We start from the raw sequence: 22,997 nt of genomic DNA on the forward strand, positions 1-22,997 counted from the left end.
CCATACAAAGAAAGGGCACTCATTGTTGTTGGCTTGTTTGGATTAGGTGAAAATAGAAAGATTTTTCAGAACTTACTTTTGGTCAATCACCAGACTGTTTCCTAATGATTTTAATATTGAAGTTGAGAAATTAAAGTCATCTTTTATTAATTGAAATTATTCAAATGAAAGTGAAATTTCTCTTTACAAAAGAGAAAAAGATAAAAAAGATGGCAGTCCTCATTTTCTGGACATATTCATATCTCCCCGCTTCCTGAAAGTTGAAACCTGGGGTAGTGGCAGTGGATAAAGCCTGAAAGGCTGAGAAACAGTAATAGAGAATCTAATTCAGGGAAAAAGCTTCAGGTAAAAGAAAAAACTTTTGAAAAAATACACCACGTTTCTTACAGAATCTACAGACTTAAAGTTCTGGTGATTTTACTGAAAATCTTCTTTTTCACTTGAGGGGGAACTGACAGTTGTTTTTCCAGCTGATTTATTCATTGTTAACAGCAGAAATTGACTATTAAACTTAGCATCAGTAGAGTAAAACTAAGGTTAATTGGTAAGGATCATTGTCCAATGTGAAAAGATGCTCTAAGGCTTACTGGCAAGTCGTTGTAAAAGAGAATGTCTGGTCCCAGTCCAAGAAGAAAAAATGGAAAAGGAAAGTAAAGGAAATGGTGGAAAAGAAAAATCAAGCAAACAGATACTGGATTCAACTAATTCTAATCATGCAATATCTTGAGCAAGTACAAAAAGGAAGCTATAAAGTGGGGCTGGACTATTGATTTTGAATGATAATCTTCCATGGAAGAATCTCTAGTCTTTTTTTTCTTCTATTATTTGAACAATAATGGGCTTCAATATGTTCTTCCATAGACAAGTATTACAGGAAAATTCACAAGTTTGGTCTTGTCAAACAGTGCTGGAAAATCATGCAAAGTATCTGAATATCACACTGCATTAAAATGCCACTCACTTTGAAGAATGTAACAGGAACTTAATACCATCTCAATCAACTTCAATTGTCTTTCTGCTTCTTATGGTGGATTTTCAGTCCTTTCCAAAGTATTTTCATATTCATATGCTGCGAAGTCCTGGTCTTTCTTGGTCCCCACTAACTGCAATCTTTGAAACAGAAAGTGAACAAACCCCAAGTTCACTTGCAGTCTTTCTTGAACTAGGCGGCTGCTGAGACTGCTTGCAGTGAGCAATTGCTCCCTCAATTGAACTTTCAATCTCTGAATTGGCGCTGTTGCTCCTTTTCAGCAACTGTAAATCACAGAATCCGCTTGAACTGAATGAAAAAGATGAAGAAGAAGAAGAAGAACCAGATGAAGATGTTGATGTAGATGAAGACTTTATTGCAGAATGCCGTTGAATAGCCCCTGAAAAAGACCTCCTATGGCTATTTGCAGCCTCCTCAGCAAACTCTTTGTCAATGCTTTTCATGATAATACTTGATATTTTGAATCTGTCATTGTCAATCTTTCCAAATGGGTTCTTCTTTGCCATTTTCGTGTACTTGTTCAAACGATCTTTGCTCTTTGAAACATTTTCTGCTTCTGCATTGCATGCTGCTTTGGCACAGGACTCATCTGAACAGGCAGACTTACTAAACAAGGACTTAAGATACGCCCGCGATGCCTTGAGCTTTTGGCTTATTGAGGACTGCTTGAGCTTTCTAGACCAAGACCTCTTCGAATCATTGCCAATGAAGCCATTCAGTTCAGTTGACCATTCAAAGAAATAGTCGTCCGGGTTTATTTCACTACTCACCCTGCAGGATTCCGACGGGGAGATGCTGCAGGATTCCAATGGGGTACTTGTATTAGTTGAGAGAGTAGCAGAGCCTGTTATGAAAGAAACAGCAGAATTTTCTTCAAAGGGTGCGTCAGTTTTGGTCTCAAATGTACTGTTAGAACTTTGTAGTAGTTTCTGAACCATTTGCAAGCGAGGAGGGAGGTGGAGGGGAAGGAGCTTTCCCTTGTAGAAGAGCTCATCAGCAGGGGAAGTCGAGGTTTCTCCGTCTCGAGCAACTGAACACATTTGGAACTCAAACTCTATGCTTTGTGGCGGAGAGCTTATAGAGTAACACAAGAAGTTGGAGGATGAGCTTACCTCCATATCAATATAGTCTTCATCTGCATGGTTACATGAAGCTTGGCTTGTGGCCATCTTGTGAACTGTCAACAATCTCTCTCTCTCTCTCTCGGAGATGCTCAGCTTATGGGAAGGTGAGCTTTGTGAGGAAAGAGAGGGCAGGGGCATCCTTTAAAGTGAGGATGGAGCCAAGTTAGAAAAATAAAATCATAAGGTAAGGAGTTGTCAGGTCTTTTCCATTTTTTCCTCTCTCTTTTTCTCCTTTGTAGTAATATCTCGAATGGTTCCAAGCAATAAAATGTAGAAAACAGTGTGGATTTTTTCCCCCTCAGCTGAACAGCCTCTGACTGACCCATGTATGTAGTATTTTGCATTTTGCATTTTAATCCCTTCTGCATACACTAGCCTTGGGTTGGAGTCTGTTACTGTTATTACTATTATTATCATTATTATCATTATTATTATTTTACTATTCCATCATTTACCTCATGCCCTTTTACCTCCTAAATTCTGCACTTCGTCTTCTTACAACAATCTTCCAGTTTGAAAGAAAAGAATGCAAAGAATCTTCACATTGTATTTATTATTATGCTTTTTTCTCTTTTGAATTTAGCTTGCATCCATAGCCAATGAACTTCTGACCCATTCAGCTAGTTAAGCTTAAGGGGGTGTGCTTAAACCATCTGATCAAATCCCTATAACGCAAGGACTGTGTCGATTGTAGGAAAAAGTGGATAACAATCTTGGTGCACCCCATGTTTTTAAGGCACTTGGGTGTTGCATGTTTATATACTTTGAACTTGAAGATGTGGTGCAGAAGGTAAGAATCTTCCACCACCAGCAAGAAGGTGACAGTGCCTTTGTTTTTATTAGAAGTTTCAATGTAAGCAGCACACACAAATCTGTTCAACAGTGTTTAAGAAAATGAAAGTAGAAGAAGAATAGATCAAAAGGGATCAGATGGAATCTTATTTGAAATTATGATATGCATGATGGTGTATCCACTTGGGAGTCCTCAAGGATTTTTAGGCATCTGCCGGTCTGCCCTCAATTTAAGTGTATCCCATTCCCTTACCACACCATAATCTTTACACTCTCACTCTGCAAAGTTGTACTCTTCAAGCTAGTTGGTAAGTAAAGTAAGTATGTTTTCCTCTCTAGTTTATTTGATTTTGGTTCCATCCTGAACCCTTCAAGTGTTTAAGATAGAAACAGAATTATTCCCAGAATACAAAACAAAATGCTAATCAAGTTATAACATTTATATATACAACAGACTTGTTGTTTTCTGCACATCCGCAAACTTCTCTGCAGGCAAGATTTTGAATTTCAAAAGGCCAGCCCTTTTTTCAAAACCTGGTTTTTTGCACTTTCAGGGTTACAATTCAATAAAGAAATTAGACCCTACGAGAGAGAGAGAGAGAGAGAGGTGGGTACTATTATAATGCAAGTTTGCAATCTTTAAGCTAAATTATTGTCTCCAAGAACTGCTATGTGTGCTATGTCAGCCTATCGCTATGGGGACAATGTTTGTGTGCCAACCATTTGACTAGGTCAAAGCATGGGGAGAAACACTTTGAACCCTTTTTCCTCTCTTGATTCTTCCATTTTTAGAAGTTTTTCACTGCAGCTGTTTGACCTCACGAACAACAAGCATAAGCTCCACTCACCCAGAAAAATAAAAACAGGGCATAAACCCCAATGTTTTGGTGGTGGGACGAGGTTTATCCTAGGCTTGAGGGCTTTTTGCTTGTCTGCTCTTGTACTAATAGCTTACTTTGGTCAAAATCCTCCACCTTTGATCCAAAACCAGCCGCAATATTCAATAAGAACACAGCACTTGGATTTGTAGTTTTGTACAACTAGACCTGTTAAATCCTGAAAAGTACAAATTACAGCAGAAATGAGAAGGAATGCTAAGTCATAATGAGGGCAATCTCAAGTTCAGTTTAGTAGTAAAAGAATTTGACAGGCAAATTTAACTGCAAGTGAGGGTAAAAAATTTTGGGTTTTATTTTATTTTTTATTTATTTATATTTGAGGGGTTAAAGCAATGAAGATTCAAAAGGAAGCAAATAGAAAGCCAATCACTGCTCCGGAATAAGGCAAGCTGGTTTTTGCAGCAACACTTGAAGCAGGTGATCACGTGATGCTGGTCTGAGCAACCAAAAGCTTTGGTTCATGTACAGGTGGAGAGATGGTCACTAAGTTCAAAGAGGGATCTCTCACCTTTCATTGCGGCTTCAGGCATTTTTAAACTGTAAAATGGCTGCATCATTTGCCTTTCTGAGCCCCTGTCAAAAAGACTCAAAGTAGCAATTACACCTCAGAGGTGACACCTAAAAGTTCAAAGCCAAGGCCCAATGGGTCAATGGGAGTCACTTTCAGAGAACTGCGCTTTACAAGTGGATTTATCATTTACGGTACTGACCTTTAAAGTTGTTTTGTTTTGGGTCTTTTAGAACACTCTTTAGAACCCATTGATTTGAATGCATTATGTTCAGGAATCCTGGAAAGATTGGTGGTACTACAGTTGTCAAATTATTGCAATCTTTTATTGAGTTCTCAGAGCGGACGAATTCATCTAATGTAACATCATTAATGACCCTTATGCTGTAGCTTTCCTGAGGTCAGTGTTACTGCAATCAACCCCTTTTGGCAGAAGTGTGCCATTGTACCTCTTGCTTTTGCATATTTTGCTGGTAAAAATTTCAGGGAACTGTCCCCTTCTTTATTTCTTTTTGGATAGTTTTTGTTGATAATTTTGTATCGGGTCTGAGTGATCAGCCATGTTACCATTTCATGCTTCACATTGTCCTCCCCTGCATGAAAACATGTTCCACTGATGAGTAAGTTACTGTTTTTGCAGGAAGATGAGTAAATTACTTGTTGATCAAACAGAGAAAGAATTCCTGATTACTGAATTACTAGAACCATAGAGCCTGAAGAAAAATAGAGAATATCTTGGTATAAAGAATTACACACAAGTTACATTTGTTCTGAGTTATCTATACAATTTCAGTATGAAAACATTGGAGAATTTACACCATAACATTGGACATACAATGAACTTTCAATCCTCTAGTTGCAGCTGTTGCCAAAGTAACTAGATATCTTACACAATTACATAGAGCAGTGGAGCCAGAAGATAGCTTCACCTCTTTTCATAGGCATATTCATGCATGATAACAACATCTGCCAGATAAATTAGGCAATATTTGGTTGGTTTGGTTAGTTGCTGGGTTTTAGATCCTTTTCAAATGCATCATACTCCCACTCAACAATCTCCTCTGTCTCGTACTCTGAACTTTCTCCATCGTCATTTTCGAATTCAAATTTCAGTTTCTTCTGTTCTGCCCTCCTTGAGGAAGACCTTAATCGCGACCATGGACTTCTCTGTGCCTTTGCGCTGGATGGTGACTGTGATTTTTGACTTGGAGTTTCAACTTCAAAAGTTGGTCTCTCAATGGATTCAAATTCTCCCTTAATGCTTTCAAGATTATCAAATAGCTCTTTGACCCTTTGATTGTTTTTCCTGGATCAGGACCATGAACCATTAATGGCTGTGTTATGTTTCCTCATACAGAAAGAGAAAGAGAAACAAAATAGAATTGTGTACCTCTGAATGCCTTCATTTGGAGAATAAAACTGTGTTTTCATTGAATCCACTACACTTAAGGTATTTGAAATCTGCACAAAAAGGGAATCATGTCATTTCTAAACATGATAATGTGGTGCATATTGCATTACTGCTAGTCAATAAATACAAACAATAAAAAGATTTTTTTTTTTGTCTAGCTCTTAGGGCCCTAAGCACAATAGATGAGTTAAAAGAAAAAGGCTTCCTGTAATATTATAGGAACTCAGAAAAGTAGCATATGACTCTAAATGAAAATAAACCACATTCAGATGTTGTCTCAATATATGAAAATTCATAGATACCTTGGATTCAAGGTTCAGATATTCTTCTTCAACATTTTTCCTTTGGTTAAGACCTTTTTGAGATTCATCCTTAGCTGCTCTCCCTGACCTGATTTAGTAAAACAATTAAGAAGCTTGACTTAATCATGCACTGAATTTTCAAAGAAACAAAGCACTATACCTTTCACTTGAGCTCAAGTTCTCTACCAGTTGTCTAATATGTGAGATGGAACGCTCCAGTTGTTCCTTAATAAAGGATAGATACCAACGTATTAATAAGAAAACAGGAACACATGTTTCACCAGAGTCAAGAATGGCAAGTGGACATATTATCATTAAGTTTGAAGAGCTTTCTGGATAAAGATATTAGAGCAATACCTTGTAAGCAGATAGAAGGTGAATGACCAGATTCACAAAATATTCTCCATATCTCTCTAGTTCACCACTAGCAAATATAAAAGGAAATAAAAAAATCAAACTCAAAGTAATCGTTTCACAGTTTAGAGTTAGATATATCAACTTAGTCGTATAAACTATTAATTACATAAGTAATGTGATATCGCAACCATTTCTTATTTTCAGAAGGATGTGTAGTCAATAAAACTATAGGAGGGCTGACATCAATTCATCAGCTGGTCAAAAGGAAATTGATGTACGTACTTGACCTGCTTCTCCTTTTGTTCATTGTAGGTGGTTTGGAGAATCCATGTATCTTCCAGAAAGTTAATCCATGCATTAACGACATCTGCTTCTACTCTACATGAAGCAAGCGACTTTGAAATTTCTTCTTCCTATGACCAAAAGAAATAGAAAGAATGAAAAAATGAAGACATTAAACTAGGGGTTCAGAATAGGTGGCAAACTGGTCTTGCAAATTATATATATGAATAGATGGATCATTATAAAAGCATATGATCTAATTAGTACCATGGTGATAGTGAAAGCAATTATACCCTTGATTTCAGGAGTAACAGAATCTGATTACTGGCTTCATCAAAATGCTCTCGCTCTTCCTTGGCGTTGCGAAGGCGTGCTCGAGCAGCAGTAAGTGATGCATTGACCTGAACCAGATTCACATCCATAAACTGTAATCCCACTCTAGAAGATATGGATGAAAACCCCAGGACTAATGTAGCAATAGCAATTATATATAGCATTAAGGTATTGGAGGTAATAGAACTGGCAATTCATCTTTGACACACATGACCACAAATGTATATTTACAAAAGAAGGGCGGAACTGAATCTTAACTGAGGAATGCCTGATGATGTACCATTCAGAAAAGAGAAGTTGCCCAAGAAAAGAGAAGTGAGAGAGAGAGAGAGTAGTGGGGAGTGTTAAAGAAAAACCTTCTGTAATTCAGCTTCAAGTTCATCTTTTTGCTTCTCAAGCTTCTGAATCCCTTCTTCTAGTTCCTGGGAAATACCATGTCAAATATCTTTCATATTCCTCGAGAAAAGAAAGAAGAAAAATAAAAAGAAGAAATAAAAATTTACTTTAATGTACAAATGTCACATAAGAAACCAGTTGAGAAAGTATTACTTAATCCACAGATATGAATTATAAATTGTAAGTCCCAATTGAGTCCTCGTTACTTTATGTTATGATGATGATAAATCAATTGATAAATAGAATGAAAGCATAGGGACTATATTGAGTGTCAATCATACTCTGTATAACAGAAACAGTTTCACAGAAATATAAATGGAAAACAAAAGTTCTCAAAGGAACTTATACTTTATAGATTGATGCCTCCTAGATGGTCACGACAAAGAGGAGATGGAGGAAGAACTAAGGAGGGATCAATGCCTTGTATACATCTCAGAAAGAGATCAATCTAAATGAATAATGGTTACGTTCTTCATTTAACATTCTCATAAGACAAGGACAGAGCTTCCCTTGAGGAATAGTACCTTCTCATGTTGGCTGACTTCGTTGGCTTTAGCAACACGAAAGCTGAGAGCTTCTTCTTTCTGAAACCTGATTGAATTACAGATGGACAAGAACATTAAAAAGAGAGAATTTGTACCTATAAAATGCTAAAGCAGACAACTGAAATTTCCATTAAAAAAACAAACTGCAAGAAGCCATTAAAACACGATGTATATAGACAGAAGGAACTCTCCTTGCCTTATTTGACAAGAAATGTTATATTTGCTGTCGAATTAATAATGATCATCTAACCAACATATCTGGTTAACACTAGCAAATTTCCCAGCTTCATATTAGTTTTAGTTCTTTCACTAATTAACTTTCAAAAATTAAAATTCATGTAATGCAATCTAGTTAAATAAGAAACTGTCTATAAGTAGCCGACTCCTGAGCGTTTTCTTGCCCTAAAATGTCAGTGCATACAGTTTTAAAATGAGAAAAGGACAACACAACGATCTAAACATTTCAAATGGGAAAATAGAGAAGTAATGATCCCTTTAAAACCTGTGCTCTACAATGCGCTTTTCAGCCTTTGAGGTTGAGTTAACGAGAGATTCTGATAAAACTTTTAATTTGTCGACCTACAACAAAAATGGACCATATTATAATAGCATAATTAACAGTTCTAGTAAGCAGAGGGTCAGGAGAACCATTGCTATTTGCATAAACCATACAACATCTAATTGATTGAAAGGAAAAAAAGAAGAAACACTTGTTGGTAAACTATAAAAACACTATCACAGTAGACATGACAGCGTACTAGATTCCCATTTTTTTTTTCAATAACTAATCTGCAAGTGATCATTGAACAGATTTTGGTTTGCAAACAGATCTTTCCAAGATGTGATGGTAAAAAAGACACTTTCATTAGGGTAACAGATTAGAGCGGGTGCATTAACAGAACGAACAAAGAACTGCAGGGTATCAAACGATGACCTTGCTTACAACAGGTTAGCATGAACTCTCTTCCTAAAAACACCTTAGCATCTTGCCCATATGTTTAAAAGATAAGCGCTGGTGGTTAGCCTCAAATATTGTTTAACACATTGCAGTGAACCAACTGCCATATAATATAAATAAGAGATGCTTGCTTTTGAGGTGGAAGAGAAGCACCTTTTCAGCATGAAGTTTTGGAGAATCCCCGTTGCTTAAAGATTTTTTCTGTAATAAGAGTGCCTCCAATCTGGAATATAGCCTCACTTGTCCAAGAGCTTCTTTAAGAGCCTACAGGGAAGATCAAAACATTCAGTTTTATACGTTACTGCAATGATAAAGCACTTTTTCACTCTATTTTGCAAATGAATATTAGGATATCACTGCAAGAGGATTGTAGCAATAGTTATTTATAGATGAGCAAATTCCAGTTTTAACCAAAAGAAAAAAAAAGAATGAATTGACCAACTCAATTTGGTGCAAACAGGCTGGTTAATTCGGCTTCTCAGTTTTAATGGGAAACGGTTATGATTTGTTCAGGTTGTTTGGTCAGTTTAGTTCAACAACATTCCAAACCAGAAATTGTGCACAAGTATGCATGAATATTTATACCTCTATCATTGCAGCAGTTTGTTTTTCAGGTGATTCTTCATGACCTTCACTTGAAGGATTCTGGAGTGCCTTCATTTCTCCAAGTTTTTCCTTTAGACTGCAGGCTTCAGCATCTATTCTGATAGCAGACACAGAAACAAGTGGAGGGAAAGATTACAGTTCAGTCTATTTTGTGACAATTATACATGCCTACAAGTGTTTATAATTGCCTAAACATTTAAACAAATGGTAACGAATCCATATTAAACAATCAAAAGTGATATTTCTAGAAGATCAAAGTTCAAATATGGCCAAGATTTCTAAATCTAATTAACAGTATTTCCTTCAAAAATTTGTATCCCACGGAACATTACAGTCACATCTTGACATCCATGAGTGATATATCTTTCTTCCAAGAAGGCCAGGATTAATCCCTTTGAGATGCAAGATACCGCATAGGCCCTTACCCACACTAATGCAGGTACCATAGGTCTATGACAAGCCTATGTAATACAGATCAAGGATGTTAAGGGAAAATATATGGAAGCAGAATCATTGAAAACACCAAAATAAGCACTGCACATAGTAGTTGGTTTGAAACAATAATTGTAAAATACAAAGAGAAGTGTAGAAATTTGAAAGTTGTGAATCGTAAATTAATGTCCAAATATGCAGCAATAAAAAAGATATTATCATTAACCACCTCGCAAGATCAGCACTTATCTTGAGCCCTGCAATTGCAGCTTGAGCATATTGGAGTAATTCTTCTCGTTTTACCTGAGAAATAAGAGGGAAAGAATGAGAGGAAGAGGTCATATTTATGCTATACATTAAGGTAAAATAAGTACAATGTACTTACCAGCACTTCCTCCTGATAGTTTGAGAATGCCATTGCTAAATTCTTTATGCTGCTCATTACTGCCTCATGAACTTCCTTTCCTCCTGCAAGACAGATCCTGTATATGACCAAACAAAGAAGTCTACTTGAAATTCGTGTAATATATTTAAGAGATTAATTTAGGCCAGTATGGCCAAGTATCAGACATTAAAAGTTACTAAAAGAGTGAGAAAAACCACCTAAATATCTCCAAAAATAGTGAAACCTCTTCCTCATTTGGTGCTTCAAGAATCTGAGTCATACAAAAGAGTACCCTGCGGTTAAACTCAATCGATCAGCAAATACAAAGCCCAAATATGCATTGCACTCAAAGTTACACAAAAATGAAGAGAAAATTTCAGTATCATAATGCTGCAGCTCTCTAGTGGCCAGTAGCAGTGCCAAAACCTCTAAAAACAAGTACAAAACTTGTTTTTCCGGTTGGTTCTTAAAAAATATGGTATACCCTAACTACCATATGAATCCGTAAATTAGTCTGCCGGAGTCCAGGTTGATACAGCAGGTTATAGATATCTAGATTACACATATCCAGCCGAAAAAGGCCTAACCTAATGATATAACATGATTCAAATTACTCAGAATGATCATTAGATTAAATACGGTATTGATAACAGATGATGATCCTTAATCTTAGTAATGAAGAATCAAGCTATGGCTTATGAGAGCATCCATCAAATGCTCTCCCATGAGCATGAAAACTCAATGAAGCAACAGAAGGAACATAAACTATGACATCATTAGACTTCAAACTCAAGTAAATTTCAATGGTCAGCTATCACAATATTTTCTCAAATGCTTTAGTTTTAAGATTATTTCCTTCATGAATGCAAGCATTGCCAAGCAAAATATTGATAACATTATGAATGCAAGCACAATGCTTACACAAAATTTTTATGATTACCATAAATGCACTGCTAATTCTTTCTTTTAACTATAACTATGTCATGATCATTTCCAATGCAAACAAAAGAACATTGGCATCAATCAGGCATCTACCATAGACAACGTCATGCCTTCAAGAGCTTGACTGTAAAGAAAAACCTCTCGGAAATTCATTGGTTGGCTGATTTGAGGATCAAAGTAATAGACCTGTGATGATCAATAGTCAGATTGCAGACATCAAGAAAATTTGAAACAACTTTCTTCAAGATAAGATAAAATGATAAAAGAAATACAAAAGATTACCGACCAAAATTGGCTTTTTAGGAGGATCCTTGAACTCCTCGAAAGAAAACTGATCATCAGCGTTTTCGTCGTTGTCATTACTCTTTGTAGTGTCGCTGTTGTTAGTATTTTCATCGTCAGTAATATCTTTATTGTTTTGGTCATTAGATAATCTCTCGATTTCTTTTAGGGCGACGAGCCATCTTCTTAAAAGCTGAACTCTCTCAACTCCTCTACATGACACCGAAACTTCCTCGAGTCTCTTCACGGTTAGCCGAAAGTTCTGCATATTCCTCGCCGCCTGAATAACTCAAAAATATTAAAAAAAAAAATCCCGCCGAAAGAAGAGAAAACGCCATTGTTTGGAACTGAAAGCTAGAAAAAAAAAGTGAATTACAATGCGGTACTGGATCATCTTGGCACCTCCCGCGACGGCGGACCCTGCATGTTGCACAACGGAATCGGCGTAGCTCCTTACGGTGCGTGTCAGGTTGTTGTTGCCTCCTACTTCCACCGCTCTGTTCACCGCCGTTCTTATCCATGACATTTCTCCCTACCTCAAAAGACGACGAAATTCCGACGAAAATAAATGAGGAAACACGACCAAGGCGTTTGAATATCGTCGTAAAAAAGCTGTCACTTCTGCATGCTAGGAAAAGCGACGAAAGGAAGAGAAAAAGTCAAAGAACAAAAACAAAATAGATAAATAACTTTGGACATTGACGAGTCCCATGCCTTTTGTTTCGCTTTCCTCCTTTCTGTTTAATGACCAACATTCTTTTTCTAAATTTCACAAAATTAAAAAATAAAAATGCCATTGATATCCATGACCAGCAAATATGGTATTGCTGTTATTTTTATATTTTTATTATATTTTTATTTTAAATTAAATAAATTTTTATATTTTTTATTTTGAGTCAAATAAATTCTTATTATTAATGATTGATTTAATAAAAATATCATTTGTTATTTTACATATCATGACGTTAATGTAATATATTAAAATATTATAATTAATTATGATGTAACATATTGACATATCATAATTAATGATGACATATCATATTAATTTGATATAATAATTTAATCACGTAATATTTTTCACTCTTCACATTAATATCATATCAGCATTATATGAATATAAAACAATAAATAATATTTTTACTATTGAATATTAGTATATCATTAGTTATAAAATTTTATTTAACTTAAATAAAAATACAAAAATTTGATTGAACTTAATAAAAAAATAAAAATTTATTTAAATATTATTAAATAGTTTAAAATTTTATTTAAGTATTATGCTTTTTAACTTTTAGAGAACAAAAGAAATTACTAAAAATTCGTTACTAAAACTTATTTGCTTTTGTCTCAAAAACTTATATTAAATAAATCATGGGTATATAAATTACATGTATTAATAATAAATCAAATATTATCATCTCATCAATAAATTAATTAAAAAATTTTAAAAAATAAATATTTATAATTTTTAAAATATTTCTTCTAAAGAATTTTTAAATTTTTATTTTTATATATTTATGAAATAATATTTTTTCATTAAATAATAATGTAGACCGTGCATCAAAAATAAATTCTTATCTCAATTACGATAATTTCTTTTTTTTTATTACCGTATTATTATGTCACCTAACTCTTTTAGTGATGATGCAATATAAATAACTATTTTTTTTTTCAGAAAAAGAATTATAATTATTAAATTTAATTTTGTAATTCGGAAAAAAAATCACCATGGTGGCTTTCGTGAATTTATAGAATGAATAATCTGCCTAAATGTGGAAAAAGCCTCTTTTCCATAATTATTTGCCTCTGCTTTACCTATAAGATGAAAATCTTATTCATCATCAAAAGCAATTTCTCAATATTAAAAAATAAGGGAAATTTCTAAGACCAATATCATATAATGTGGTAATATATATATATATATATATATATATATATATATATATGTTTTTGCTTGTAATTAAGTTTGAATCTTGCTTTATGAGTTTCTCTTTATCTAATTAGAGATATCTAAATATTTTTGGATTTTCTTCGCCAGCTTCTCTTGATGAGTATTTTCATTTAAATTAATATAAAAAGGGTTTAATTACACTTTATAAAATCATAAACTAAATCAACAAACAAATGTTTTGATCTCTAATGGTACATACAGCTATGGGAAGCAATGACTTCAGATTTTATTCACTTAGACTATCTATCTAATACAAGATGAGTCCTTACAGACCACTTGAAGGTCATCAATGAAAATAAATGAGTGAGTGACAGTGGAAGCAAAGGTTAAAAACTTGAAGAATGTCAGAAAACTCTGTTCTCTATGGGGGACTTCATGCTATTGATCATCTCATTGGAAGAATTAAACTGAATTCTGTAAGCCACCGACTATCTCACTCAATATCTGGCAATGGCACTTTCCAAAAATTCCAGGAGTTAAAATCTTCCTGCAAAGGTATCGGAAAATTCAGGGATATCATTCAAGGCTCCATAAGAAATCAGGGACAGTGGCAGAGAATTTTTCTGTTCTTGTTTTGCATTCTATTTAAAGAGGCAAGAAATATACTCCTTACCTGCTCAACCAACGAGGTTGGGGGGAACATGTCGTTGACAAGAGTATGCAACGAAGTGTATGACCTCACATCAATACGACTAATAGCCACCTCACCCTGCCAGTTTGAATCAGATTGTTAGAAAGTTCATACAGTAATGCCAGGACATGTTTCGATTCCTTTCCTTCACTTTTTTCCATAGAAAATATGTACCTTTGGGTTAATAATAAATATCTTGCCCTTTGGGATCCCAATTTTTCTATAGCTGAGCTCATCTGTGTCTCTGTTCCCAAAGCCCGCATAAAACGGATTGTAATCAGAAGGGAAAAGTTTCTTGATATCCTGCAATGCGCATAAAAGAAAGAAATCAAAGGCGAAAAGATTGATCCGGTTGCAAGTAATTGTTTCAATCTACATTGAGAAAGGTTTAGTATTTTAGAATTTACCTCCAAACATGCTATTTTGAATTCATGAGGTGTTCTTCTTATCACTGGCATCAATAAGGGGGAAATTGCAGAATAAATCAGAGGTTAACTTGTAAATTATTACAAAGAAGGAAGAAAAAGAAGAAAAGGGGTCGAGTGGGGAGGAGAGATAATGCATGTAACTAGACGATATAGCCTAAAGATTCTGATATAAATAGAAGGTCAAAACAGCAAAGACAGCCACTTTTATCACTTATAGGTTCTCTGATGGGATGTAATCGGTATTTTTGCTCTCAAGTAGCTGAAACCATAAAATTGTGATGCAAACTTTAAAAACAAGCTAGATTTCAAAAAATGTCCCAAAAAAGGGCAAGATCTTACCTTCACGGTACAATGAGGGAAACAAACCGTCAGGAGAAATAACAACAGGTCCATTGGGTAAAGCTTTTCCATCCTGCAAAACCAAAGCAATCAGTGAAAAATTGATTACAAACTCATAATTTCAAAATCAAACCATCTTAAGAATGAAGATGATTTCAAAATGTTAACTTGTTTCTTTAGTTGTTATTTTTCATATAGCCTTTTAGGAAAACTAGTATTTCCTAATACAAATAATACTTTTGAAGAATTAAAAATTAAAAAAATTAACTCATAGAATGTTCTAATATTGAAATATTCAGTTAAGAACACCAAAACCTGGCTATTTCACTACCTGTTTCAGGTTGAGTAAAAAACTTCTGGTTAGATATGCCTGAACAATTGCACGTGCACTGAGAAACAGCAGCTGATATCCATTCTCCTGTTGTGAACATAAACTTAAGTATTTGACATCAGATACCCAAGGAAATCATTTTACTAACATGCATGTCAACATAGGTTAGCTAATGGAATAAATACAAGAAACACACTGGCTGTCATAAGAAATAAATAAATAACCACACTCAATTAAAATTAATCATTTAAACTAAAATCCAAAGTGACCAGATACTGGAACCAGATATTCCCTAGAAACAATATTGTGTTTGCGCATGCACATGCACATGTTAGTGAGAGACGTCAACAGACAGAGATACAACTTCTGAAAAGGATTTTGCTACTACATGGTATCTAAGGAGTGCAAAAATACATATAAAAAAAAATGGTTAAGAAGCGCAACAGTAATGGGATAATGTTCCCATCATCATGATACTAATGTTATTCCATAAGCTTGCTGTCTAAAACATGATGAAGGTATTTATCATCACTTACATCAGTGGAAACTTTTATAAACCAAAATGTAAGACAACTTTTGTTTTCAGTTGTGAACCTAAAAAAGGGAGGGAGCATACTGGAGCCATTTCCTGGATCTAATTGTGCATGACAGTCCAAAACAGAACAAAGGCTCAATTAAGGCAAGTTGAACAATGAAACAAATTGAGAAAAAGCAAACCTTGATAGCAGAGAAAAGTCTAGCTACACCAGATTGTGTCCAATCCCTTCCAACTAAAGGCATAAACTGGCCTAAAACATCTGACCTGCAAGAAATACATCAAAATTATTGACAGACACATCTCGTATTAAAACTATACATGATTGAAACATATTTCAAAAGAAAGATTTAACCACAAACCAATTCAGGTATGACAGCTTCTAGAAATGCTAATTGTTGCTTTAATAATAAAAATCATAATGGAAGATCTGATTTCAACTTCAAATATAAGCATATGGTTTATTTTTCTCCTTTTCTTTAATAGTCCAGTTTAATTTATTAGTTCATAGCTCCAGTACCATACTCATACCATAATGATGTCTAGTCAGGAAATTCTCTACTATTTCTAGAATAAATATCATGCTAAGAATCACAGGTAAGTTTATACAGCTCTGTAAATGGGTAAAACCTAGAACATTTAAAATAATGCAGAGAGGTAACGTCAGGAGATAAAAGAATCTTTACTTGGTAATAGTTCCATCAACATCTGAGATTACTATCTTTGCATTCCACTTCCACAAGTAAAGATGAGCATCAACCTGTTAAAGATCCATAGGTTTTAGAGGCTAAAATTCGAGCATACGACAAACCTTGCAAACATACCAGAAGAATTGAGTAGTAGAGAATTGAAACCTGTTGTGTTCCCAGAACCCTGGTGCAGAAACTGAAAGTGATCATATTTTGACCATCTTTCAGATTCAAGGATGCTATCTGCTCATTAGTGGGAACATTTGTCCTAATAAATTGCTTGTGGGGAGATTCAATCCTTCCACTGGATGTTGGAGTTGAATCTGATTGTGAATTTTGTAGACCAGATTCAGTATCAACAAATACCTCCTCACTAGATGAATTGCTGTTGGTGTGCTCAAGGGTTTTGACCCTTCTAAACGGTATAGACCAGAGCCTCCATCTGCGGCCAGAGGACGTGGAAGTGATTATAGAATCATCATCCTTCGGGTTTGATGACTCATCTTGTTCAACAGGGACTGCATCTTGGGGCTCAAGAGGTAACTCTAAACCAAATGCAGCCATTCCGAGAACAACAGGAGCAGCTTTTTCCCATGGCAAGTACTGCTCTCCAAATCGGATGATTAGGTTTCCATTCTTAATAATTGACATTGCAGAATTTTTATATTCCTCAGCTGTTATGCGGTGTGCTTCAAAGACTTCTGCTGCAGCCTCCAATCCCATACCCGCATATAGTTCATTTCCACAGAGTGAGATCTCAAATCCTGAAAATATAGGTGAATGACAGAAACTAAGTATTCCATGAGAATCAGAGCAAGAGTAGGAGAGTAAAACAATTAAAGGTGGCAAAGGCCCTTAATTCCTTACCCAGGCTAGCATTAGTTTCAATCTCTTTACCAAAAGCTGCTTCAGTTTCCACAATTTCACTTTTGCTGCTCTTATCCTCAGGTGCAGGACTTTGAGGACTTCCATTTATCCCTTCAGTTGCTGCTGATGTACCAAACTGTTCATCTTTCCATTCTCGGTCAGTACCAATGGAATCAACAGACACACCGTTAGAACCCATATAATCTGTGTCCAACACTTTCATTTCAACAGGTTCACCCTCAGCCGGTAAAGCAGGAGATCCATTATTGTTGGAAGAATTCGGACTATAAGAGGGAGACAACACATCTTCACTTCTGGAGTCGCCAACAGCTCCATCTTCAGGTTCATCAATGTCTGAAGGGCTAGAAGAAGGTTTATCTTGTGAAAGCTGAGTTCCTAATGGGCTATCTATTTCTTCAGAATCAGTATTCTCATCATGTCTGCCTAATTCAGATAGTTCCAAGCAGCTCTTAAAAACATCCTCCTTCTTATTATGCACAGATGCATCTTCAACATCACTTTGCCGGCTCAATTCACTTTCATGGTTAGAAAGGTTTAGAGTTTCTTCAGTTTGACAGACATGTTCCCCACCTTCTTCACAAACTTCTGGCTGGTGTCTCAAAGCAGTAGAATCACTGTTCACGCTGCAAACATCGTCAGAGGAACCCTTAGCTGCTGATGAATTAAGCTTACTAATATAGTCAGCAGTCAACACATTATCTCCTGAACTAAACTCCTCACTACCCTCACAAAAGTCAGGTCCTTCACCTGGTCCTAGATGGAACTGAGGTGTGCTTAGTTGCACATTTTCAGGACTCTGTTCTGATGCTAAGACAGGGGCGGTCAGCATATGGCCGTCCACACTGAACAAGATCACTTCTGAATCTAAAACTTGTGCTTCACCCAAATGCTCACCATCTAAACCCTCATATCGGCCGGAACCAAATTCTGACAAATTAACTGAACCCTCTAGAGAGGACTGCTCATCTTGAAATTCATAGAACCTAGTGTCAGATTCTGCCCTTTCAAGCCGTTTTGGACATGTGGCTTCACATTCATCCCTCAACTGAGCCACCCCAGAATCTGAGACACTATGTTCAATTCTACAAAATTCAGAACTATGTTTATTACTGTCATCCTGAATCACTTCACCATCAGAATCTTTCAAATCTCCATTTGTCTCACTACCTTTACCCGAATCAACCTCCCTTACAAAATATGCTTCCCCAGAGTTATCAAGATACATATGGAAATCTGCTTCAACGCCATTAACAATTATGCGGACAACCTTCTCAGCCCCTTTTAAAACACCCTGAAACTTCCCAAACCGAACATACCAAGGTGTGCTTTGGAAAGTCCCATCTTGTTGCTGAACAACAATCACATCAACAGCCCCACCAAAAGGATGGAAAGGGGTAGCAACAGAATATACACCTTGAGAAATTAAACTCCCAACTTTGCCAACCACATTCATTTGTCAAAACTAAACCTTTATCAGATTAACAAAATTCAAGGAAAAATATCTAAACCTTTTTTCAGATTCTTTATTTCCTATTGAAAAAGAATCCAACAAATCAATGTAAATACCAAAATCTTTCGTTCTTCTCACCAATATTGGTTCTTTACCTTCTGGTATCTGCAGTCAATTCAAAAGTCAACCAAGAAAATATTAAACCCTAAAATGTTTCCTTTTAATCAGCAACAAAATAAAATGAAAAAAAAAAAGAAAATGAAAAGAAAGAAGACAAACCCAGGAATCTATCAGCTACCACTTTCATACCAAATCTTGAAATCCCAGTTTCACGACTATTATATAAACCCAATATAAAGATTAGAATGTTAAAATACATTTCTTATAAAAAGAAGAAAAACTTAACCTCTAGAAACATCAACAACTCGAATTACTTTTCCTCCAATTTTCTCAACAACCAAACAGAAAATAAACGTTGATTGTACAATTAAAGCAATCAAATAAGATTGATAAGAGACAGAGAGATAGCAATGCATTTAAATAATGAGAATTGCAGATAAAAGAATCAAACTCTTGAATTCAAACTTTTAACATAAAAAAATGATAAATATTAGTCAAAGTCATTACACTTACAGATTTAAAAAATTGGGGCAAAAATTTTTTCCCGCAAAAGGGTCAATCTGCGCAGCTCAAAACCGAGACAGTTTTTTTTCTTAAATTTTTTTTCTTTTGAATTTTCAACGTTGTTCTCTGTTTCTCTACTGTGATTGATGAATGGAACAATCCGTCGTCGTTATGATTCTCTGAAAGCTTTGGATTTTTTTTTTTCAATTTTCCCTTCTTTTAATTATTTCGAAGGAAAAACGAAAAAGAGAAGGGAGGGGGGGAAATGCTTAATGAAGAAAAGTCAGCCAATCGCCATGAGGGGTGGCTAATAAGCAATAAATAGGTAATCCTGAAATGGAATGGCTTTATTGGTCCTGTGCTTTGGACGGAACTACGCGACGAAGAGAGAAAGGCGACGTGTAAATTTATCGTAAATCTAAGGGTGTTTCGGGAATTTAAATTTTTTGTCCAGGTTCGAAGGACGGAACCGGACCAGCATCACCTCGGACTCCGTCCTGAAGTGAACAAAACTTGAATTAATGAAACTGCAAAATAAAATATCTAAAATACCCTTTTATTTCATTATTTTTCTCTTTTTTTGGAGGGTGAGAATTTTAAATTCAAATTTCTCTTCTCTAAATCATCAAAAATTTATTACCTAAAGTACTTAATAATAATAAACTAAAATAATATGGCTTATCTTTTAATGTATTGATAGCTGCACTTGAACTAAAATCTGAAATCATTAACTGATTTCCTTTTGAATAATTAAATTATCTTAATGCAAGAATGTACAACAAATCTTTTGAATTTAATTGGCAGGTAAGAAATATCAAAAGACTTAGGTTTGTTTCCTAGGAAAGAGAGGGCCAAGAATCATAATTATATATTTAATCTTATAAATCATAACTACATGTTTAAATAAAATTTTAAATATTTCTGAAATTGGGGAACCTCTTGAGCATGGCTTATACACACAATATGAGCTGAAAGAGCTGCCTCAACTCACATTTTATCCCTTTCTTTTCCAGGTCTTCTGATAGATCTTCTGAGCAATAGACTGAAAATTGCTCCAAAACTTTAGCAATCTGATAATATCTTCACCAGAGTTATCATCTTGGACTTGAAATGCCTTGTGGGTTTTGAATTTAGTTGACAAAGTCAAAATGATAGAATACATGTTCTTTGTCCTCTTCAGTCTTCCCTGACAAAAAAAAAAATAGAAAACTAAAATAGTTTTTCTTAATAGGAAACACTTAAATTGTCTCCCAAGAACAAGCCAACTGTGAATTAATTAAGGAGGTTAACTTATTCCAAATTGTAATGGATCAATGAAAACAAGAAAAATCACATGTATATGATTAACAATGCATTAATCAAAAACAATTCATCTATTTGCAATTCTCACTGCCACACTACTTTTTAGTTATTGACGAATTCGATTAAAAGGATAATTAAATCATAATCAAGAACACATAATCCCAACCATGGGATATGTCGAATGCATATCATCAAAAAGTTTAATTTCCTTAAAATATTTGGAAAAACTTGTGCCAAATTAAAAACAAAAAATACCCATTTAATCCAAATTAAAACAATATTATCTCTAAAGACAAAAACACTAGAAACTGATTCAAAACAAGAACAGCTGGATCGTAATCTTATGCTGTACAAGAAACCAAAGAAAATTCTTTAACAATTTTTTTTTTAAAAAAAAGAGAGAAACATTGGGAATGTGTAGATTACTCTTTATACAAACAAAAGCCAGATGAGAATTGTTTGAGCTGGTTTTAGTTTTTATTGAACTGTCAAAAATATATTATTAAACAAATATTTATAAATTATTGAAGAAGGAATTCTATTAAGACCAAACTAACTAGCTGTACGTGGTTTTTTTTTTTAACTAAAAGTGTTTTATGGAATTTAATTGAGATTTATATTTGATATACTTTCATATACAAGTTTTATAAATTATTAGTGAATTAAATAACATCATCTTTATAATTAATTGTAAGTAGTTAATGTCCAAAAAAATTAAAAGCTGATTTTTCTAACTACCTGTCGTGTTTCCTTTTCTGCTACCATTGCCTTAGCCAATAGCCCTTAAGATTCCTGTTATCCGATTACTTTATTTTTTGTCCATTGTAATGTCCACGTTGGAAAAAAATGGAAAAAATAAAACTTTTTATTTATTTATGAGAAAATGGATAAAGTAAAACAACTATATTTAAATTTGATTGTAAGCTAGGGAGGACAAGAACGGTATTTTAAAGCAAGAACAAGGGTATTTGTGGGATTAAGCGAGCACTTAATTGGCCATAGCCACCATTAAAAAGAAAAAGGCCAAAAGAAAAGGGTAGTTTCTTTTGGTTTTTTGTTGTATTGTAATGTAATAATTTGAAGGCCAACGTGTTTCTATGTAATTCTGTTACTTGCTTCGAAAGAAAGCAACAAGTGACGTGTACACTGCGCGTAACTTCCACGTGTGCGTTAAAATGTAATAGTAAGAGAATAAGAAGAAGAAGACCAAAACCAAGAGTCCAGATTTCGCTCAGCGTTTACAGTTGGATTGGATCTGTCCGAAGATGATTCCAGAAAAACGGTTCCCCTTCCTGAGAAACACCTGAAAATAGGGGAAAAATTTAATTGGAAAAATTGACAATTAATCCAACCGTTATTAGGTTCATTTTTAGTATAATACTTTTAAAATAATTCTAAATTATTTAAAAATTTTAAATAAATTTTTATTTATTTATTACGTACAATTAATTTTTTTATTTTATTTTATAATTAATAAATAATTAATTATTATTATTAAAAATATTATTTATCATGTCACATGATATAACATTAATATAACTAATATCTAACCATGTCATCATTTTATATTACTATCTATTTATGACATGCTTGTATGTCGCTTCAATACTATATGAAAAAAAAATTAACCAATGACGTTTTAATAATTAATCGTTAATTATTAAAATATATTTAATTTAAAATATAAATATAAAATTTAATTAAATATAATAAAAAATAAAATTTATTAATTTTTATGTATATAATTTATGAGAATTTAAATTCAAATAGTTTGATAGCAAATTAAATATATTATAGTATTTTAATATTTGACTTTGAGTAACTTGTGAGCATAGCCAAATAACTGTTTTTTTATGTTATAAAATGTTATGTACATAAAACGATAATGTTTCATTTCAAATAGAGTTTTTACATTTGCAACATAGCCTTTGTTTAAAGTTAGCTTGACACGAAGAAGAATAGTAATCAAAGTTAATTTGTTTACATTAAACCCAAACCTAAACTCATAACTTTATACTATGACATTAATACTTTTTTTTTATATAATTAAAACATATAAATAAAATATCGAAGAGTTTAAAATATATTAGAATAATCCCAAAAGTCAATAAAATGTCAAGTGGTATAAAAGATGTAAATAATTTTTTCCATACGGTACTAATGAAAAAGGAAAATAAATAAATGTATATATTTATATATTTGTCAAACATCTATTAATGCGATATGGCCAAATTTATTTTTATATATTATTAATGTCACCTGGTAATCTTATCTTAGCTAA

General features: G+C 34.1%; 3 protein-coding genes across 4 annotated transcripts; all 3 read right to left on the minus strand.

Annotated features, from left to right (window-relative positions):
- Nucleotides 1–226: 226 nt before the first annotated feature.
- LOC110420583 (putative membrane-associated kinase regulator 3) lies at nucleotides 227–2,304 on the minus strand. The gene is made up of 2 exons (XM_021433951.1): nucleotides 962–2,304; nucleotides 227–300 (listed from the first exon to the last, which is right to left on the minus strand). Exon 1 carries the CDS (start codon nucleotides 2,251–2,253, stop codon nucleotides 1,063–1,065), a length of 1,191 nt encoding a protein of 396 aa, XP_021289626.1. The 5' UTR covers nucleotides 2,254–2,304; the 3' UTR covers nucleotides 227–300; nucleotides 962–1,062.
- Nucleotides 2,305–5,186: 2,882 nt separating this feature from the next.
- Nucleotides 5,187–12,120, minus strand: LOC110420746 (centrosomal protein of 135 kDa-like protein). Its single transcript, XM_021434118.1, has 18 exons — nucleotides 11,922–12,120; nucleotides 11,550–11,825; nucleotides 11,357–11,449; nucleotides 10,540–10,592; nucleotides 10,322–10,418; nucleotides 10,166–10,239; nucleotides 9,484–9,601; nucleotides 9,052–9,162; nucleotides 8,443–8,519; nucleotides 7,920–7,986; nucleotides 7,356–7,421; nucleotides 6,960–7,067; nucleotides 6,667–6,797; nucleotides 6,385–6,451; nucleotides 6,188–6,252; nucleotides 6,028–6,115; nucleotides 5,705–5,775; nucleotides 5,187–5,620 (listed from the first exon to the last, which is right to left on the minus strand). The coding sequence occupies exons 1-18, from the start codon at nucleotides 12,069–12,071 to the stop codon at nucleotides 5,317–5,319; spliced, it is 2,016 nt and encodes a 671-aa protein (XP_021289793.1). The 5' UTR covers nucleotides 12,072–12,120; the 3' UTR covers nucleotides 5,187–5,316.
- A 1,482-nt stretch (nucleotides 12,121–13,602) lies between these two features.
- On the minus strand, nucleotides 13,603–19,854 carry PAH1 (Lipin family protein). 2 transcript variants are annotated; one of them, XM_021433512.2, is made up of 12 exons: nucleotides 19,424–19,854; nucleotides 19,070–19,125; nucleotides 17,320–18,955; nucleotides 16,618–17,216; nucleotides 16,450–16,523; nucleotides 15,946–16,030; nucleotides 15,229–15,315; nucleotides 14,898–14,970; nucleotides 14,538–14,581; nucleotides 14,305–14,433; nucleotides 14,113–14,208; nucleotides 13,603–13,986 (listed from the first exon to the last, which is right to left on the minus strand). In XM_021433512.2, the coding sequence occupies exons 3-12, from the start codon at nucleotides 18,791–18,793 to the stop codon at nucleotides 13,933–13,935; spliced, it is 2,715 nt and encodes a 904-aa protein (XP_021289187.1). In that variant the 5' UTR covers nucleotides 18,794–18,955; nucleotides 19,070–19,125; nucleotides 19,424–19,854; the 3' UTR covers nucleotides 13,603–13,932. The 2 variants fall into 2 exon arrangements, with proteins under 2 accessions (XP_021289187.1, XP_021289186.1); XM_021433511.2 differs by lacking the exon at nucleotides 19,070–19,125.
- Nucleotides 19,855–22,997: the final 3,143 nt, after the last annotated feature.

This window comes from Theobroma umbraticum, unplaced genomic scaffold (genome assembly GCF_002168275.2).
Source record: "Theobroma umbraticum cultivar Fairchild unplaced genomic scaffold, ASM216827v3 scaffold_86.0, whole genome shotgun sequence".
Classification (NCBI taxonomy): domain Eukaryota; kingdom Viridiplantae; phylum Streptophyta; class Magnoliopsida; order Malvales; family Malvaceae; genus Theobroma; species Theobroma umbraticum.

Excerpts from the sequence above, each read along its gene's own strand:
- PAH1 (XM_021433511.2), bottom strand. The coding sequence starts at position 18,793 with ATGAATGTGGTTGGCAAAGTTGGGAGTTTAATTTCTCAAGGTGTATAT. Across the intron at positions 16,031-16,449 it reads GTTGATGGAACTATTACCAA|GTCAGATGTTTTAGGCCAGT; the intron begins GTAAAGATTCTT and ends TATTTCTTGCAG. Across the intron at positions 14,434-14,537 it reads TCAAAATAGCATGTTTGGAG|GATATCAAGAAACTTTTCCC; the intron begins GTAAATTCTAAA and ends TGCGCATTGCAG.
- LOC110420746 (XM_021434118.1), bottom strand. The coding sequence starts at position 12,071 with ATGTCATGGATAAGAACGGCGGTGAACAGAGCGGTGGAAGTAGGAGGC. Across the intron at positions 7,987-8,442 it reads AAGCGCATTGTAGAGCACAG|GTTTCAGAAAGAAGAAGCTC; the intron begins GTTTTAAAGGGA and ends TAATTCAATCAG. Across the intron at positions 6,116-6,187 it reads AACTTGAGCTCAAGTGAAAG|GTCAGGGAGAGCAGCTAAGG; the intron begins GTATAGTGCTTT and ends TTACTAAATCAG.
- LOC110420583 (XM_021433951.1), bottom strand. The coding sequence starts at position 2,253 with ATGCCCCTGCCCTCTCTTTCCTCACAAAGCTCACCTTCCCATAAGCTG.